Raw genomic sequence first — 20,917 nt, forward strand, 5'->3', positions numbered from 1 at the left:
CCCTTATCCCAGCCTTTTGTCTGACAATAAATTTTTTGTTAAATCTACTTATCATATGTTTACTAACATTTCTCCTCTTTTTGCAGATAACAAGTAGGACATGGCGTGGAAGTGGTTAGGCACCCAATGCATTCGTCATTTTCTTTGGATGGTCTTACAGAAGGGCCTCCTCACGAACGAGGAGCGGGTTGGCCAACACATGGTGAATGATCCTCGCTACATGGTTTGAGGTACTAATATTGAAGACCTCAACCATGTATTGAGGGGTTGTCATGGGGCACATATTCTTTGGAGCAAGATCATTCCTCAGTTGGTGCACCTACTTTTTTAAGTGCTCCTTTTGATGCCTGGTTTGCTGCCAACATGTAGAATAAGTTCAACTGGTGCTCGTCCTTCAAGGATTGGAAGATTGTGTTTGGCATTACCTATTGGCTTCTTTAAAAATAAAGGAATGTGCTCATGTTTGGGGATAGCTCTTCCAGTTTAGAGGAACTGAGACACGAGATCTTCAGGTTGACAGAGTACACCTTTCAGGCATTCGCCATTGAGATGACCATATATGGCCATCGCATTGGTAGAGTGGAGAAACTTATCAACTAGACCCTGCCTTTTTACCATTGGATCAAGATCAACACTGATGGCGCTCTCCGGGGTAGCACTGGTACGACTTGTGCAAGTGTCATTGGTCAGGATAGTAATGGTCAATGGCTTGGAGGCCGCATCATAAATATTGGCACCTACACCATTCTCCAGGTCAAACTATGAGGTGCATTGGATGGTCTTGAGCTGGCTTGGAATTTAGGGTCATGTCATGTGATCTTGGAAATTGATAATGCCCTTACTGTTCAGCTTCTGGATTGTGCCTTCAACAAGGAGCAGATCCCCACCAACGCGAATTCTCACCTGGCATTGGCTATTCAGTTTTGGCTGGTGAAAGATTGGTACATCGTGATCCAACATGTTTATCGCGAAGGGAATTATTGTGCAGATTTCCTGGCCAACCTGGCCTATATTTTTTCTTTCAAATCCTACTATCTGCAGCATCCGTCCACTGAGCTTCTGAGTATCCTTATGAAGGATTTTACTGAAATCTTCTGGCTTAAAATATGTACTATTTAGTTGTATCTCTGGGCTTTTTTCTCCTTTGTATCCAAAAAAAAAAAAACTTATGTAACATATGTTCACTATATTAGTATTTTTTAAATTATTTATAGTAATTGGCATGTAATATGTATTGAACATCCTATATAAGTAACTTTACCTTATATGCATATATATATATATATATTTGTTAACTTTTAGTAATTCAAATGGAGAAGTTATACAGTAGGCTTATAGAGTTTAGTAATATAAATGAAAAAATAAAAAATAAAGAGAAAAAAGAAAAGAAGTTGCAGTTCCAACAACTGTTAATATCTTACCATTATGATTAAGCAAAGCAATCGAACGATGTTTAGGCAGCATTTATTTACATACATTTAATGCAATAACTTCTATTTTAATTAATTAAAAATATGTAATCACATCAAATATATATTTGTTTAATAAAATTTGATAATTCCAATTGAAATCCTAAAAAAACAGTTACTCAAAATCTCTGCGAGATTCAAAATTATGTTGGTAATTAGTAAACGTTATAAAATGCCATTAATGACTTAATTAACTTTTATATCAATAATCAATTGTTGAGATTGTTTCAATAATTAGATCCTAAATTAATGGCTATTTTTATAACATAATCAAATCAAGTTTCACAAAAAGAAAATTTTGAGTTTTTGAAGATTAAAAGTAATCCAACTGACTTTTTAAATGGATATTTCTATAATTTTCTATAAAGATATAAATTTGAATTCAAAAATTATATTATATGTACTCTCAATAATAAATTATATTTCAATTAGTGTGTAAATATCAAATAACAAAATGTATAACTTTATAATTTATAAAATTATTCAATTATGAAGTAAAGAAGAAAAGTAAGGTAACGATTGATGTAAATGGAAATGAAGAAAAGAATAGCTTGAAAGTTAAAACAGTAACTCAGAGTTCATGAAACAAGAAAAACAAGAATAGGAAAGAAGGAGAAGAAGACAGACATGGTTGGTCACAACATGCTATCAGCTCTTGTAGGCAATCTCCTGAAGAAGTTTTTGGGTATCGAAGGAATATCAATACGCAACCTTGGATGCCTCATTGCATAAAATCCATGAGCAATTATTAAAGTTCTTAATGGGATGAGAGAAAGCAAAATACAAGCAACTAAGCTGAAGATAATGAACACTGAAGTAGCTCTTGGATCACGCCAGCTTAGCAGAGACTGAACTCGCTCCCCTTGCGTTGCCAAGTCTCCAAGAACTGTCATCATCCTCCCTGCAATGCCTCTTAACCGATCGTATCTCATTCTGAGAACATCACCTTTTTTAGAAGATGGAAATGTATCAAACTCTTCATCAAGTTCATCACCCTGCACTGACTCAGCATTAGACATTTTGATATCGATCTGTGGAGGATGCCTCGGCCTTCTCCGGTAACCTACAATTCCAACCACGAAACACCATAGAAACACAACAGGCAGCACTCTATGAGGGAAAAATACTAGAAGAAGGAACAAGACATGAGTCAAAATTGTTGCAACAGGACTTTTCCATTTTCTTATCTTATCAAACCATTTCCACGCCCCAACAATTCCTTTGAAGAATGTCAAGAGTCTTTCAAAATTTGTTCTGCCTCTTCTCAGGCTCCACATATGGGAACCCACGTCAAGCATGTACTCAACAACTTCTTTCCTCAAGGGCGGCTCGTTTCTGGCCAGTTGCAGAGACACAATGTGAGTCGCCTGGTGCCTTAAACTATCAAGCTGATACACAGACAATGGCTGAACATAATGCATTGTGGGCAACAAAGGCTGCATATATGCTTGAAGCATGTCAAACATTGATGAGCAAGTAAATCTCACAGCCAGTTGAATTTCTCCCATCTTCTTCACTCCATTTGGTTGTAAGACAATTAGTGGATAAGAATGTGTGTAAATCCTGTCAGTTTCTAGTGTAGACAAGCGAATCCTGACCTTGCCAATTCTTGGGTCCTTTGTTGTAGCAGGATTACCCCCACCTTGTAGATGGCAGTTGTCAAAAACTCCAATTGTAATAACTGTATAAGGATCATAAACTTCCCAAGTGTATTGCTCATTCCATTGTGGAGCAAAACTATCTACAATTGTTCTTGTTCTAATCCACTTATGCCCATATTTGGCCACACAATATGCGTCTGTTGTTCCACGCCCATCTCTCGACTTCATCGGAAGCAATCCATTGGCGTTTAGAATCCCCAATTCCAGGACTCCAATTGTAGGTGTCCATAACAGCTTAGCTGAAGCCCTGTAGTCACTGATATAGTGAATTGATTCATCAAAAACATGATACCCACCATCAAGAGAAACTCTCATGTGGAGCCTACCGGCAAATTTAACTTCCTTCTTCCCGTCACCTGCCTCTACAAGCAAATCAAGATTATACCACAAAGCTGTGGCTGGAACAGGCAGAATTCTTCTCTCCACCTGAGATAACTTAACCTCACATCTGCCAATACATTCCTCTTTGTTACCTCCCAACTTATCTTCCACACTCAGAAGAAGAGCATCATCAAAGGGCTCCACAGCAACAAACATCAAGTCCTCATTCCATGTGGGATTCACACTCTTATTTGGAGAAACTCGACTCCTCAAAACCAAGTTGCCAAGAACAGCCTTGATGCAAACTTCTGGGTTTCTGTTCTTCTGTCCAGGAACCAAATCCTGAGCCTGAATAATGTTGACTCTAAGGTACCAAAGCTTAGGTGACATATAGACTTTTGAACGAGTGTTTATAATGCTCTCACCACTCACAGTGGCTGCATCTGAATGCCAAGCATCAGGAAAAACCTCATCTGCTTGAGTCCCTACCCAGACAGACAACATGATCTCTCCTGCAATTTTCTTGCCATCCTTGCCCTCCAATCTATACCATTGGGGTGCCAATGGACTATCAGGTGGAACACGAAGAGGAACCTCAAAGATATCAAACTTATGTTTACCAATATACTCATTATTCACAAACCCTTTTTCTCTGACACTAACTTCAACTTCAGTACCCTGTAACCTGTTCTTGGTGAATGCAAACACTTCGTTCCATTCTGGGTTAGGTTTCTTCTCCAATAATTTTGTTACTCCCTTATAATTGCCTATCTTCACTTCAACAAATGGATCACAGTTAGCCTTCTCCTTGTTCAAACCCAAATTTCTGGCTTTCACTACTCGCACATATAAAAACTGCATTTGCTCAACCAGGTCGAAGGAGGATGTGAGCTTTTCGCTTCCTGAAACTCTCCCTCCGCCAATATTTGGGGACGTCTCTTTAAGAGAAAAGTCTACATGCACCTTCTCCGCCATGCTTGAAGCTGTAAGAACCCGAGCTCTTTTGATGTAAGAACCCGAGCTCTTTTGATCGTTTATACAGCTTAAAAAACAAAGAAAGACTGAATTTCAGTTGAAAATGACACCAACCTTGCAGGCCACTAGTCTAGATGACCAGATTGCAAAAGACACCGCCGCATTATTTAATATCAGAGATTTCCCGTACACATAACAATAATTCACAAAACCATGATAGAACTACATCTTAACACTAGAACATATGAAATGCAAGAACATATAATAGAGACTAAAAAATACAACATAAAAAATAAGGAAAAGAAACTAATATGCAACCATGAAGAACAAAAACACAAAGCACACAAGAGAAGAAGAGTTGGGGCAGTTACCTGTTAGAGAATGAGATGGGTGGAGGAGGGAGATTCAGAAAATTGACAGAGTATAAGACTTAGTTTTTTGTTTTTTTTTTGAAAGAGGTTACAGGGTGGTGGTTGGTTAATGGAATCTTCAATGATAGGAAGAGAAAAGTTTTGATTTTTGAATTGTTGAGAGAAAACATGAATCAGATTGTTTAGATGTAAAGTTTATAAATTTGAAATGAAAATAAATACAAATTATTAATCCCACGTAATTAACCTCTCTTTAAATATGTTTCTAATAATTATTGAGGGGATTTTAAGTGATAATAATATAAAATTAGCATAATGGATTTACCAAAATACACCAATAATATCAGCAACAACAACTTAAAAAACTCCTTTCAAAATCTTTTTTTTTTCTCTTTTTTTTTTTTTTGTGTGTTTTTCATATTTCTTTCCTTTAATATATTCCTTATTTGGGGGTGAAGACGTTATGATTAGTTTAATTATTTAAAGAATTGGTCAATTGAGTCAACGGCTTAAAAAATTCATTTGTTACTGCTGACTTTTTTTTTTTTTTTTCTTTTTCTTTTTTGCCTTTTGAAATTTGGATATTTGATATATTTGCCTAGCTTTTAGGATTTATTTGATTTTCAAATAGGGTTTCTTCTTAGGTACAAAGTGAAGAGTTTTACTCGAGGGGTGCATCAAAGTAAATGAAATATTGAATTGTTATATGTGATTAATGTTTGTTCCATGGATTGCGAATAAGATTTTTTTTTTATTTTTTTATTTTGTATAATTCAAGAATTTAATTCAATTCTCTTTATCAAATGACATAAATATTTTAATAAAAATAAATTAAAAAAACGATAAATAAAAAGTAATATCAGAAGAGAAATTGATATTCATAATTTCTTACTATTTTTTTTAAAAAAAAAAATCATGTTTTAATAAATTTATGAAGAGAAAAGAAATCAAAATATTTTTACCAAGTTTCCTAGAAAGAATTATTTATTGAAGTTAAAGGGAACAAAAACAGGGGATGATGAACATGATCTCTCCTAATTTGTGTGCAATTTCATCATCATAATTGATAGTTCAATTTTATTAAAATTTAAAATTATATAATCTATAACAGGCATGCAAAAAGAAATCTATCAAGATAACTGACTGAAATAGTTTGTACCAACTGCATTTTATATATTGCTTATGTTTTATATTTTTACAATTATTTAAATATTGTACCAACATCTGTAAAACTGGAAAAAAAAAAAAAAAAAAAAAAAAATATAGGTAAACATGGTGAACAAGAAGAGGTAAACAGTTGTTAAATTTTTTTTTTTACTTATTTTGTATATAAACAACGAATGAATATATAAAGATTTATTTATCTGTTCTATAGTCTGTCATGTGAAATATCTTTTTTATCCTCAATCTACCATCTAGTTTTAGTGGGGAGAAAAAAAAAAAAAAAAAAAGAAAAGAAAAGTTGTAACCTCTTTTTTTGTTTTTCTATTACCCCCATCCTAACATCATTTCTAAAACCAGTCAACTTAAATGTCCTCCTTAAGTTTATAGTTGGGGACAACTCCCATAACCTTGTCATCTACGACAAATGGAGAACAGACTGTTTTAGCTCCTGAATGTTCGCTTAACTCCTAATTAAATGACAGCATACTTGACCTTCCTTGTAAGCAGTTCATGACAGCAAAAAATCACCCAGAAGAAGAACGATGCTTTCTTCTATTACTTAAGTAGTCTAATGTCTATATTAACTTTTTCTTAATCAAGTTTTATTCATTAATACAAGCAATAAAACTCAAACTAACAATGTTAGACAAAAACATATTATTTCTAAACAATCAACAGCAGAAACGTCAAACAGTAATGCTCTTCCTTGATAATTTTGGTAAAAATACCAAGCAACAATCTTAATGTTTCAAACTTGGACCTTGGCAATCCCTTTGGTGAAACTGTCGGCCATTTGTTCCCTGGACCTGCAGTTCAGTAGGGTGATCTCCTCATCCTTTCCAACTTCCCTTACATAATGGTTCTTGATCTTGATATGCTTTGTTGAAGCTGCCCATGACAACATTAAAAACCAGACAAAAAAAATGCTTTGATAACTTAAGCCATCTAAAGTCTACACTAATCTTTTCTAATTAAATTTATTCACTAATACATACAATTATCACTGGAATAACCATTGTAAACTGAAGAACATTGAACAAAATCATAATTCTATATAATTAACAACAAAAGTGTCAATCACTAACATAATTCCCTGATGCGGGCGATTGCATGAGCTCTTTTATTTGCACACCAAACTTCAAGAGCCGACTTAGAATCACTTGTCGACTATGGAAATGATATCAGAACAAAACTCACTGATTTTATTGAATTATATTCGGAGGAGTTAGGGAAAAAAGAAACTGAAAAGTAATAGGAGTTGCTTATTGTCTAGCAATGAAGCTGTACAATTGACGGATACAAATACAACTAAATTAAACTAGCTAAATATGACTACTATGTACATAAGCATTGGGATAGGAATGTTCTAATTACACGTGGCTTTCAAGGAATTCTAAGACAGCCAAACCAGCAGCCCATACATCATCATCCAGTACATGCTCTCCAGGTGAATGACTTACACCTCCACGACAACGAACAAATAGCATTCCAGTCTATTGGAAAATCACGTGAATTAGTGTTTGATGACAGGGAGGATTTATGTGGTGCAAATTATAGACAAAGCAAAGGATGTCAAACCTTTGTTAAATGGGACATTGCCATGGCATCATGTCCTGCTCCACTCATTAGAACTGGAACTTCATCTTGGATTTCACCTGTCATTCTTTTGAGTGCGGACTGGGCTGCAGACTTCAGTTGCAAGCTCAATTCTGGATCAGAGATTACCGCATTTGCATCATGCTGAAATGATCAACCAAGCCAGCTATTTTGATTCCAATAATATGATAATATATATATGGAATAGTTATAGAGATAGTATAATAATATATGGTATAATAATAGAACTACATACGATAATGCTCTCACCTTACGGTCAATTTTGCAAGAAACAGATCGCCTCTCACATATCTGATACATCCTATTAGATAATTCAAGAAGTACAGCCTCACGTCCAATGTCATCCATTGTTCGCAAATCCACAGTGAATGTTACCTGCAATTTGAAAGAGTTTATTGTATAAAACACATTAACAGTTACTTATCAACAGAATATCAATTATCTCCCTGCAGATAATCTTGCCTGGCCTGGAATAACATTGCTTGCACTTGGCCAGGTTGAGATCTCTCCTACAGTGCATACAAGGGAACTAGAGAGGGATTCTACATTGCACTGATCATGGTATGATAGAAAATCTCCAGGTCGTTTGCAAAGACTTTCTAGCAACACAATTAATTCAGCAGCAGCAGCCATAGGGTCCTGACGCAATGACATGGGAACTGTTCCAGCATGCCCTTGTGAACCTCTCACTGTAACCTGCAAAGTTGATCCATGGATGAAACATATTTAATGTCTTAGTAGACAAGTGCTTGTCATGGAATTACGTCAAAAGCTCACATTTATATCATGCATATCAAAAATCTCGGGATGGCTATACACTGTATTACTTCTACATGGACATTTCACCTTCTTTGACAGACAGAAAGCAGAATCTACTAAATCTGAATTCGTAGATAATCCAGAAGACACCAATCTTTTATTTAATGAAATAACCCTGTGATCCCTTAAATGAAATTTTTGTGTTGACCTGATAAAAAATTCTCGGCTCATATTTCCATTTGAACCAGTTCACATGCACAAATGTATTCCAATCTAGTGGTATAAAAGACAACTATTCTGATGTAATCCACAGTACATAAGTGATAAAACCCAAATAAATGAATCCAAAAGTGTGATACCAACTCTGCGTTTTACAAGTAGGTACAAGCCAACCAACTCATAATGTTTAATTGAAATAGAATAAGATGCCATACAATATCATCTTCTTGTAATATATAGTCTTTGGAAACTTCATGCGATTGCATATCTATTTGCATGTTGTAGTACCAATTACGTTCCAACAGGACATTTAGAGTTAACAAATTCTAGAGGAAACAAAAGGTGCTGCTAGCATAAGATTTTCAATCAGCTTAAAGCCAAGAAATGCAAAATGTTAATTACCATACAAACACAAAAGAGATTTGTTAAGAATAATTGAACGTGTATTTTATTGAATATCATAACCTTATACATACAGATATTCTAGAGTAGAAAAAAGAAATAAACAATTAATTACTTAAGGTGTATTTTACCTTAATGCCCTTCAAACTAATTTACATAAAGTACACTCTCTTTAACACTCCCCCTCAAATTGATAAATAAATATTATTTATCCCCAGCTTACCAACGATAGTTTGAAATATTGGACTGCTCAAGTTTTTAATCAAAACATTTGCTAGTTATGAACTGGTTAACGTGTACGGAGTACATGTTAGGTTGTTGTCGAGTTTCTCTTTAATAAACTATCTATTGACCTCAATATGTTGGGTCCGGTCATGTTTTTACCGAATCGTGTACAATACTTATGGTCGATTTATTATTGCAATATAGGCGTATAGGACTCTCTCACTTGATTCTCAAATCTTATAAAATTCTTTTTAACCATAGTGAGTCAGATAACCCTTGAACCATATCTCAAAACTCTAATTCTGCATTTAATATTACAACTGCATTTTACTTCTTAGTTCTCCAAATAACCAAGTTACCCCAAAGAAATATACAAGAACTTGTGGTAGATCTATCCCCCACTAAACTTAATTTGCATCGCTAAAAACTTCTAAGAGCAACCTGTTACTCTTTCTGAACAAGATCCCTTTACAAGTGACCTTTTTACGTAATGCAACACTTTGCAAGCTACTTGTAAGTGCATTTTTTTAGAATTGTGCATGAACTAACTTATAACATTTACTGCATATGCTTAATCTTTAGTTTTGTGAGGTACTCAGTCTCCTTACCAATCTTTGGTACATCCTCTTATCCACTAGCGTATCTTCTTTTGTCACTCCCGATTTATGATGGAGATCAATTGGAGTACTAATTGGTTTACATGCTAGCTTGTTAGTATCTCTTAATAGGTCATGAACGTAATTTTGTTAAGATATGAAGATTTCATAATTTGAACGAGCAACTTCAATTTCAAAAAAATACTTCAATTTATCGAGTTCTTTGCTTTCGAACTCTCTTATCAGGTATTGCTTTAGCGTCAATTTTTTTCTTTTCATCATCTCATGGTAAAATAATGTCATCAACATATATTAAAAGAGTTGTAACTCCCTCTATCTTTGAGAACTTGATAAACAAATTATAATGTTCCTGAGCCTACTTATATCCCAAGTCTACCATCACCCTTGCAAATTTGTCAAACTATGTCATAGGCGATTACTTGAGTCGATAGAGTACTTTTTTTTAGTTTACAAACTTTATTTGGTCCTGCTTCTCTGAAAAAACTTAATAAAATTTTCATATAGATTTCTTCTTCTAGATCTCCATGCAAGAATGAATTTTTCATATCAAAATTTTTGAAGTTACCAATCAAAAGTAGGCAATTAAAGACGCCAAGATTAAAACTATGTTCATCTTGGCTACTGTTACGAATATTTCTTGGTAGTCTATCCTATAAATTTGTTACCATCAGTCTTATTTTATATCTCTCGATTATTCCATCTGTCTTGTATTTGATTCTAAACACTCATTTGAATCCTACAATTTTTTATCCTTTTTGTAGGTCGACCACTTCCCATATTTACTTTTTCTCTTGTACCTGTAATTCCACATTCATAACATTTCCATTTCTTATAGGATAATACCTCATATACAATGTTAGAGATAGACTTAGTATTTAAACTTGTACCTATATTTTTATGGGTTTTTGGTCACTTATTAAATGATAAAAAATGTGATATAGGATAAAGAAGACGTTTTACGCATTTTCTGGTATCTTTACGAAGTGCAGTAGGTATATCATTGTCTCAGTTCCAGAATTAAGGTTCAATGATTGGACCGGCTTCGACTCAGAACCCAGATTCTTCTTCCTGTATACACCTACGTGAATCTGAAGTCATGTATGATTTCTTGAGTGGATAGTAACACTTTTACCCCTTTTTAAAGGAGAAGTATGTTGGAAACATACATATTAAGACATTGGGATCAAGTTTCCATCTTTGATAAAAGTAAATATGAATGAATGCTACACTCCCAAATATTTGAAGGATCACATGGTTTTGTAACACTTACTTTTTGGTAAAACTTGGAGAGCACTTATAGAAGACTTTTGAAATCTAGAAGACTCGAGAACAAATAGTTAATAAGGTAGGTAGCTGTAAGGACTGCTTTACTCCAATATTGTTTTTGGGACATCGTCTTGGAAGATGAAGGATTTAGTGGTGACTAGAATGTGATAATTCTAGCATTCCGCTATTTCATTTTATTATGGAGTGTGGATGTAAGATAATTCATGAACAATCCCTTCTTGGTAAAAAAATGATGAAAATATGTAATTAAAAGTCTTTGTATTGTTAGTTCGGAATCTTTTTACACATGTTCTAAATTGAGTTTTTATCATATTACAAAACCGATGTATTATGTGGTTGACATCTGATTTGGATTTGAGTAAGAAAAGTCATGTGACTCTAGTGCAATTATTAGTAAATAACATAAACCATCTACCCCTAAAATTATTAGAAATATAGGATGGTCCTCAAATGTCTTTTTTTAAAAAAAATAAAAAGTGTGTATTATATTAAGGCACTAAGGAGGTGTCACCCATTTACAAAAATTTACATGTTAGTAAGTAAATCTAAAATGATCCTAAAATCATTTATTATGTAAAGATCATGCCCCAAAACTAAATAACCAAAATACTGAAGCCACCTACTTCTAATTGTGACAATCTGTTCTTCCCTCCTCTCAAAAGCCCTATTGTTTCTCTCTTTCTAAATAACCTAAAATATAAAGAAAGGAATAAGACGGAATTCTTAAAAAGCCCCTCCCAAGCCAATAGCTCAAATTTCACTGACCCTGCCATAGTCCAATTGATTATGAATTAATGAAAATGGAAACATACTTCTTTTGTTGTCATTTAGAAATGTTACACACTTATATTTGGCAAATTTCACATACATCACAGTGTCAATTTTTATCAACTGAGTTTTTAAATAAAAAAGCAAACATAACCTTCAACATTGAAAAAGTTGGGTGTCAAAATCTTTTGCGGTAGAGTCAAAACTTCTCGATAGAGTTTGAAGTAGTGGCAGAGAAAGATAACTCAAGTGCGTCCAAGTAGTATGATCCATTTCAGGCTTCAGCATGCCCAATTGTCTTCCTCAAGTTCTGATCTTGAAAGTCACAGTGAAAAGGGAAAAAGGTAACACATTTTCTAGAACCAGAGTAGGACTAAACTTAATGTTGCCTGTTCCTGCAATAGTGTCTAGCGATCTCTCAGCAGCAACAGTTTTTCTACTCCTTGGACATGGAACATAAGTGTGAAAATATTTTGAAGAGTTGGTCATATGGTCAATGGCCCCTAAGTGTATAATTAATGACCTTTCAAAAGGTCAATCAAGAAACAAATGTGAGAAAGAAAACATACATGAGCATATTACCAAGCTTGTACCTACGGATTTTTGTGGATTAAGCGAAGTGGATTTTATATTAATAACTTCAGATGAAATCTCTGACATGACAACTAAATCCAATTAAATAGAGCAAAATTTAGGGATTACTGGGCTGAAACAGAATTTCTAAGTTGTCGTAGCTGAGGGCTAAGTGTGTGAGGAATTGTTTGTGCTTGTGGGCTGTGCGTAGCAAGCAGACACAGCCTGTGGAGGCTGTGCACCTGTTGACCGCATGCAGAAGGCCAGATGGCAGCTAGATAGATCGCATTGCTGAATAGAGGCACGGGTAGAGGCGCCAAATGCGTGGCCGGAGGCTCTGATTGGGGCTAGCACAGCAGAGGGCAGCTGCACTGTGACAGCTGTTTCCCGCCTACTATGGTAGCTATTGCAACAAGTCTACAGCTGGTGGTGCAGTTGGTCGTTGTGACTATAAGGGATAGTAGCTGGTGGCCCATGCTGCAAGGATTGGCCGTGGCTGTTTGCACGGTGCAGATCTGGCTGCTGGGAGGAGAAGCAGTAGAGGTTCGACCTGCGTACGGATAGATGCTGGTGAGGCAGGCAGGAGCAGCGGCAGGGCCGACTGGCCAGCATGCGGAAAAAATGATGGATGTGTCGCTGGACAGAGATGAACATGGCTGGAGGATTGTGGTGCCTGCAATGAGGCTAGTCTTGGAGCTAACAGCTGGATGGTGGTGGACGGCAATAAAGCTGGCCCCTTAGGATTTTGTGTTTTATTTCAGCAACAAAGGCCGACTACAGTTTGTGAAGGAGGTCTAAAGTTTTTTCCTAGAACTTTGATAATATGTTAAGAATGATTGAAGGTGAATTTTATTAAATATAACAATTCTATATATACAGGTTTTCTAAATTGAAAAAAAATAATTAATTAATTATATAGGATGTATTTTACCCTAATACCTTTTAACTTAATTTATATACATACACTCTCTTTAACAAGATTTTTTTATGATATTAATGAGTTAATTTATATACATACACTCTCTTTAACAAGATTTTTTTATGATATTAATGAGATTCCTTAACATATTATAATATACTAAGGATATAAATACATTGTACAGTTATCATATAAATTTTCTCTGTTTTTGCCTTACTTCATGCTACAACTACTAAGAGTCAACAAAATCTGTTAATTTATTTATGTTGCTGCCAAAGTTTTTGGTACACTAGTCAGTTAAGATTCATAAGTGGTTAACTTTACCAAATTTGATAAATATAGTTTATCTAAATCCAAAAATTTACTATTGATAATATGTTAGTAACTAAAAAGTTTTTCCCTTTCTGTTATCTGCAGCAGGTAATTAGCAAAAACAAGGCACTGACTTCAGTTACCCTACTTCATTTTTGCTTAGACTACTTTATTGAATAGATATTAACAAAGGTGGTTCCCGCATGTATGTTTTAGACAAGACATACCTTCAGTCTTGTCTGTCCAGCTATGCCTTTAACTACACCAAGAGGAAAACCAACCCACTCTAGAACAGGCCCTTGTTCAATATGAACCTGCATCAGAAAATAAACAAAATGTTAAATCTTGAACAACCAGATTTATTAAAACTCATAAAGAAAAATCAGCCAGCTTAGTTCTAAAGGCAACAAGGAGCACGCTGATATACCTCAACATAACCCCAAACAGATGATGGGTTATATTTGAGCTGTAACAAACGTTCCTCTGTAATATCTATGGCATTCTCCTTAAGAGCATCTTGAACTGTTATATTACTGATCAAGGAATACAGGTAAATATAATGACAATAGTTTTATAACAAAAAAAAAAATGAAAAGCTGTCATATAGTTAGAGAAACCTTTTATCAGATATCTGCAATGCAGAAACTGGTAAAATACCAGCCAGGGCGGCACTGCCCAAGAAAGTGGACTGAAACCTTACTCCCTCCTCATCACTAAATGCAATTATCTGTGACATCCAACAGTATGAAAAAACATAATAAGAGGAATTATAATTGATACTAAACCACCACTCAAGAAATTTGACAACAACAACCTGAGGCCCCAGATTCTAGCTTGGCAAATGCATGATATGCTGTGTGAAAAATGCTTAAAGAGAATATTAATCTACCATCCTCCCCAAAAATATTTAAATAAAAATATGCTTTAAAAATTTGGACTTACATTAAGACTATGAAATATTCATACTTTTGTTTTATGTCCCAGGTATTCAATTTCACTGTATGTCATCCAATACGGAAATTTTAGTTGTGCGACACAAGATGGAATGTTTTTGCACTTTGCATCAGAACCAAGCATTCTACTCTTACACGTAGATAAAATTGCCAATTGCGTCATCCCTGAAGTCTAACTGACCAACAGGTGATGTAGTTACATTGTTCTTGGTTTCATGAATCCAGAAGATTTCCAGTGAAAATTCTTTTCACCCCACAATTCTAGATGCAATTTCATTCGATATTTTCTTACTGATCTAGGGGGAAGAAAGTTAAATTTTCCAATGAATTTCAATCAGAATGAACAGGCAAAAAATGGTTCTTTATTTTTCTAGTAAATACTATATTTTCCCGTTTATTGGAATCAAAAACAGAAATTCTGACCCAGATAAAGAATAGACTATTCAATTAGCATTTCAATAAAAAATAATGTAGTATTTTGTAGAAAGCTGGTGTTTCACTAACCTCAACTGGCCGTCTTAGTTCTCCCAACTTCTCATTGCTTTTCAAAGCTTTTACTGCAGATACTGCTGATATTATACCTAATGATCCGTCAAACATTCCAGCATCAACAACAGTATCCTATTAACAGAACCCATTAACTATCAGCATTTACTTATTTCAATCACAACCTCGTCAGGGTAGTGCACATAACAACAAAACTTTAAAAATGAAAAGAAATTGGAAAGAGAGACATCACCAAGTGAGAGCCAATTAATAAAGTGCGGGCACTTGCATTCTTTCCCTCAAACCGACCATGCACATTGCCCATGCAGTCCACCCACCTGGAAATCAACATAAGGATTAGCAGAGACTTCCAATGAATGCTAGTTAACTATTGAATAAGGTAAGAAAGCTAACGTTCGCAAACCAGCATCCTCCATCCATCCACGAATAAGATTTCCCGCCCTTATGGATGCTGGACTCATGAATGTTCTTTCCAGATAACCACCTGCATCACTTACCTGTCAAGTCAGACAATTGAATTCTAGATGTGTCAGTTAAAGTATGAAATAAAAGGACATCACTGTTCAAATTATAGATCTAAAAATAATAACTAAAGGGACTCATAAATATTTGTAGGCAGCTGTTCAAAGATTGGCATATATTTATTTTTTTTGGGCTAGCTTCAAAGCTTGGTAATTGGCAGGCAAGGAATGATCCAACAAAGACATTTGCATGAAAGGTGTTGGTATCAGTGATGTGATTAGGCACTGAAGAGGCCAAGATGATCTTAGTTTTCTCATACTGCAAAGAACATTTGCAAACAACGTTTTAAGCATTTTATATTAAAATAACATCTTAAATATTCATAGTCAGGCTTTGTATCTTTCAGTCAACCAAAACCAAAATTTTAAATATCCTGCTTAAATTAACAAGTCAAACTACAGATAGGCAGCTACGTCACTTCAGATTAGAAGGGTGCAATAAGCCCCAGGTATTAATCTTGCAAGAAATCATTTGTAATCTGATTATAACAACATTAAGAACAGTTAGTTAACGGAGTTGTCAAATCAAACAATACCTTCCCAAGCTCATAAAGCCTTGCTACTGCCTCATCCCTCAGGAGTTCTTTGTACAAATCATCCCTTCTCCCTTCCGCATCTCCAATTCCTGTAGTCAGAGTAGGTTTTCTTATATCAAAAAAGAAAGTCACGGTAGGTTTTCCATTTAACAGTCACCATCATAACCAGAAATCGGTTTACATGTAGCAAACTGTCACCACCATCATCATCATAATTTACGCCAATGTTAAAGTCACCAATAAACCAAGCTAATGAATAAAGAAATCGATTTAATAATAATCTTAATATTATTACGAAAGCAAAAATTGTTGTTAGCCTCAACATAAAAATTAAACACGGTTTCATTTTCCAGTTAAAATATAGATGCAGAGACTTTTTGTTTTTTCCTCTCCTAAACAGATTTGTACAAGAAGTGTCCATTTAAGCGTAGACAGCATAAAATCTCATATAGACGCCTAGGCATACAAGTTATATCCATGTTTATTAACATCCATAAACGAGGTGTCGATAACGAAACAAAATTCACTGGAAAATCAAGCAACAGAGAGGCCATTGATAAATGAATCAAACAGAGCAAGGTAAAAAAATTACCGGAGGAAACATAAGAAGAAGAAGAAGAAGGAAGGGGTGATATTGATAACAGAGAAAGTAGCAAATACCAAAACAAAACGAGAGATGAGTAGTGATAATGAAAACAGTGATGGTGGTGGTGGTAATAATTAACAGATGAGTGTGATCTTGTTAATGTGCAATGAGAAATCGCCATGGCTGCGTCTTAAAGCTTGCGAAATAGAAAACCTTGTTCTGTGTCAAGCAAGCTCCAAGAGCAGCCAGGGAAAAGGCAAAACCGATTATCGAGATAATGGGACTCTGTGGTGTTCGTCTGTTTTAAAAGGCCAGGCCAACTTAGTGGTGCGCGTAGGGGGGAACTGGGGGAGGGGAGTGGGCCCTGACAACTGTGGGGACCATTTGAATGACGTGGCGAAATCATGGTGGTGGTCTAGGTTGGAGGCTGGCCGCTGTGATGCAGTCATGCAACTCGTCGAGGCGTAGGCTATTTGGCCACCTCCAGCTGCACAGCAGGTTGGCCTTTTAGGATGGAACCAGGCTCGTGGCCTCGTGACTAAACGGACGCATTGTGGGGCCCGCGAGAATCATGATAAGATACCTTCAATTGGGTCCCACTTCCAATCAACAAGGGCCATGCACGTGATCTGCAGATTCTTCTCTCTCTTATATATTTTTCCGATATTCAAATGATTTATTCTTATTTTTATAGATCTCTAACACTTAGATATAAAATACTTATTCAACACAAAAAGGTGAATCGTTAAATTTCATTTTTATTTGGTAATTACACATTTAAATATGATATCAACTCTCTGACAATTGTTGCATCATAAATTTTATTGATAAAAAAAGCTATTTTACAATAGTGTTTATACATACCACAAAATAATTAATTTATTATATATCTATTATATAAATGTAAAACCTAGGTGATAAAATGGTGAATTCAAATGAGTATTTGGTTATTAATGTTTACTTATAAATAGTCATCAATCTTTTTTATTGGAAGGCTATCTTTGATTTAATGGTCGAAATGAAATTTTAAGTTCATCTTCTCTCTACCTTTAATTTATAATCATACTTTATTATTCATTCTTGCTTACATTTTGTATGTAGTATTAAAATTCTTTCTTATAAACAATAGAGTATACAAGTTGGCTCTACAATTTATATTTTTATCCTTATTTGACGCAAGTTCATTGATTTAAATAACTAAAAAATTTTGTTTAGTTATTTATACGATTTGTAAAATTATTTGTTCCGTTATAATAATTAAACGAATAATTTACATTTTGACAATATTGGTTCTTTCATTGTATTGTGAGAGAATGAAGAGTCATCAATATTTTTGAAGCATTATGGATCATCTTTGTGGAGTTTGATATCAAACAAAGTTATGCGAGTCTTCATACCATTTGCATTTGCCTTAGCGATTATTGTTATGGTCGGTTGATTTGCTTCCCACCACATTGTCCACTTTCTTAGCGCAACCATTTCTTCATGTGATTGTCCTTTAAGCATGATGATCAAATTTTTTCTTCTTCTTATCAAGTTAGGTGACGTCACTTGAAATTTGAACACTACTTAATAAATGGTTATAGATGCTTTCACATATATGCAATTAGTGTTCTTAGAGCTTAATGTTTAGATTTTATCATTTATTACACAATTAAAATTTTTCTTACCTTTGTTAGGGTATTGCATTATGAAAAATTAAACTATTTACCTTGACACTTTAACAAATTTTATCAAATATTATTCGTACATTTCGCTTAATCATTACAATCACTTATTTTTCACAAACGACACTAAATTACAAAGTCAATTATATTTTGGAGGCTAATTAAGGTGACTAGATATAATTAATTGTTGAGGTGGAAGATTACTCTCATGAGTTTTGGTCCTTGTTTAATCCAAGTTTCATTGAGCAAATACTAATCTTAGAACAGATTGAAAGTTTATATGATTTGATATCTATTAACTTGTGAAAATGAATAAACTATTAATTATTATCTCAATTTGACATTATGACGCTGGATCTAAGTTAAACGAAGATGAAAGACAAATTTAAAGAGCATTTGAATATAATTTTCATCCGTCTTCATGAGTGGAGAAAAATAATTTAAATAAATAATTTTAAACTAAGTAAATTAAGATGTTTAAATTTATTATTTAACTATATTTTAAAAATAATTTTAAATTTTTTAAGTAGTTTTTAGTAATATAAAGTATTAACTCATTTTTAGTGATTTTTATATAATTTTATTATTTTAATAAATTATTAATCATGCATTACACTTAATCTCCGAATAAATATATCTAATTTACCATAATTCAATAATTAATATTAAAAAAAATATTCTGAATAACTAATAAAATTATAGGATTAGAATATTTTTTTATATAAGCACAAATTATTTGGTAGGTATGCATGAAAAATGACAGAAAATAAATTTATATTATCGAAAATTTAAAATTGGAGTGCATAATTAAAAATTGTAGAGATTATAGTGAGTGAAATGTTATGAATAATCATTGGAATTCATTTGTAGTTATAAACATCATTTACCCGTAATCGACACACTTAATTTCATAAATATGTGACAATGAGTTGCATTTTTATATTGACCATAAAATTACAATTATAATTTCAATTGGGAATGTATATAATATATATCGTCGAAGTGGGACCCACAAATTGTATTCGTACAGGTAAATCTAATTTAAATGTGGTTTTATGGTCAGCTTGCATGTACCTTACACTTAAGCAATCTATGATTATTACCCTCCCTATCTCTATCTATAATGGCTGAATTTTTCAAATTGAAGTAACCGCATTTGGTACCATATTTATTTGAGTCATAGTTTAAGATAGTGATTTCAGTTTTATTTTCTTTAAAATAAGATTAAACATATAAAATGATGTATTTATAAAAGAATAATTTTTTAAAACTGAATTCTATATTTTTAATTTACTTTACATTTAATTTAATTAATATGATAAATATTTTATTTAAAATAATAAAATAGAACATATTACAAAAAAAAATTGTAATTTATTATGATTTCATACAATTATTAAAAAAATAAAAACCTACATATTTTATCATTTTACTATAGTAAAATTTTTGAAAAATTATAAAAAATTATTTTATATGTTATGTATTATCCCTACATAATTTTTTTTAGTACATATGTTGAGACTATAAACACTTTTTGTGTTTTCTCAAGTTGAATTATTTATCAAATTATCTTTATCTTTTTCTATTTTTGTTTATATAATGCTACTCCACTTTGATCAGTTATTGACTTTCATGTGAAAGTTTCATATATGGTGAAGGAACGATAGTCTCCCACACTGCTTTAGTCTTTTGCTGAAGAATAATTCCTGAGCACATGTATGATTGTCTTTTAGTTATGCTCATGCTAAATACAAGCCATCAAAGGGTGCATAATTTGCCCTCATTATTCGATATTTCACACATCTCCTTACTATAGTAATGAGTTTTTTTTTGTCTTCAACGTCCCTAGTACTCCATGTAAGCCTTCTCATCAACAGTATTCTTAGTTTGTTGATCTCGATAACCCCTCATCGAAAACATCATACTAATGAACTTTTTTGTATTCCTTCTTAAAGATTAACTTGTCCATGCTTCAAATGCTACCTTTTTTGCTTCTTAAACCATTTTCACTTAGACTCCATTGATGTTTTGCTTTCATTAGGTGGGTCTTAAGTATACTCAAGAATAACCATACTCCTGTCACCATTTTACCTCACGACCTTATTATGAACTTCTATATGATTGCCGTTATTATTTTTTTTTAAGAAGGTGGTTTGTTCAACATCTAATTTGATGACTCTTTTAGCCAGACTTTTATTGTAATACTCGGACCCGAAAAATGATCCGAGATAAATTTTTTATTTTTTAATTATTAATTTAAAATAATTGATTAATTTATTTTATTTTTGTTTAAGTGAAATTTTGAGAAAAAAATTGATTAGCGACGAGATTAAAAATAATTTTGGAAAAAAAGAGTGAAAACTTAGATTATGAGAGTTTTTTTAAAAGAAAATTTGGAAACAGATGGTTAAAGTACAAATAGAGTAAGTTTGATCACGTAGAATCGCCTAGTCAGCAATCTCGACGAATCGGAGCGCATAGTGTGGCA

The 20,917-nt window shown here is 33.6% G+C and overlaps 2 protein-coding genes across 3 annotated transcripts; both read right to left on the reverse strand.

Annotated features, from left to right (window-relative positions):
• Positions 1-1,994: 1,994 nt before the first annotated feature.
• LOC148268866 (Calcium-dependent lipid-binding (CaLB domain) plant phosphoribosyltransferase family protein) lies at positions 1,995-4,959 on the reverse strand. Its single transcript, XM_088213701.1, has 2 exons — positions 4,798-4,959; positions 1,995-4,493 (listed from the first exon to the last, which is right to left on the reverse strand). Exon 2 carries the CDS (start codon positions 4,424-4,426, stop codon positions 2,105-2,107), a length of 2,322 nt encoding a protein of 773 aa, XP_088069827.1. The 5' UTR covers positions 4,427-4,493; positions 4,798-4,959; the 3' UTR covers positions 1,995-2,104.
• A 2,183-nt stretch (positions 4,960-7,142) lies between these two features.
• On the reverse strand, positions 7,143-17,056 carry AAH (allantoate amidohydrolase). 2 transcript variants are annotated; one of them, XM_088213702.1, is made up of 12 exons: positions 16,769-17,056; positions 16,177-16,265; positions 15,513-15,616; positions 15,352-15,436; positions 15,117-15,233; positions 14,277-14,386; positions 14,087-14,192; positions 13,887-13,973; positions 8,041-8,274; positions 7,828-7,953; positions 7,540-7,701; positions 7,143-7,454 (listed from the first exon to the last, which is right to left on the reverse strand). In XM_088213702.1, exons 1-12 carry the CDS (start codon positions 16,941-16,943, stop codon positions 7,332-7,334), a joined length of 1,518 nt encoding a protein of 505 aa, XP_088069828.1. In that variant the 5' UTR covers positions 16,944-17,056; the 3' UTR covers positions 7,143-7,331. The 2 variants fall into 2 exon arrangements, with proteins under 2 accessions (XP_088069828.1, XP_088069829.1); XM_088213703.1 differs by having other exon boundaries at positions 16,837-17,028.
• Between the last annotated feature and the right edge of the window lie 3,861 nt (positions 17,057-20,917).

Source organism: Carica papaya, chromosome 2 (genome assembly GCF_054855325.1).
Source record: "Carica papaya isolate Zhongbai chromosome 2, ASM5485532v1, whole genome shotgun sequence".
NCBI classification, from domain to species: domain Eukaryota; kingdom Viridiplantae; phylum Streptophyta; class Magnoliopsida; order Brassicales; family Caricaceae; genus Carica; species Carica papaya.

Excerpts from the sequence above, each read along its gene's own strand:
- LOC148268866 (XM_088213701.1), bottom strand. The coding sequence starts at position 4,426 with ATGGCGGAGAAGGTGCATGTAGACTTTTCTCTTAAAGAGACGTCCCCA.
- AAH (XM_088213702.1), bottom strand. The coding sequence starts at position 16,943 with ATGGCGATTTCTCATTGCACATTAACAAGATCACACTCATCTGTTAAT. Across the intron at positions 14,193-14,276 it reads TTGCAGATATCTGATAAAAG|TAATATAACAGTTCAAGATG; the intron begins GTTTCTCTAACT and ends TTCCTTGATCAG. Across the intron at positions 8,275-13,886 it reads CTGGACAGACAAGACTGAAG|GTTACAGTGAGAGGTTCACA; the intron begins GTATGTCTTGTC and ends TCAACTTTGCAG.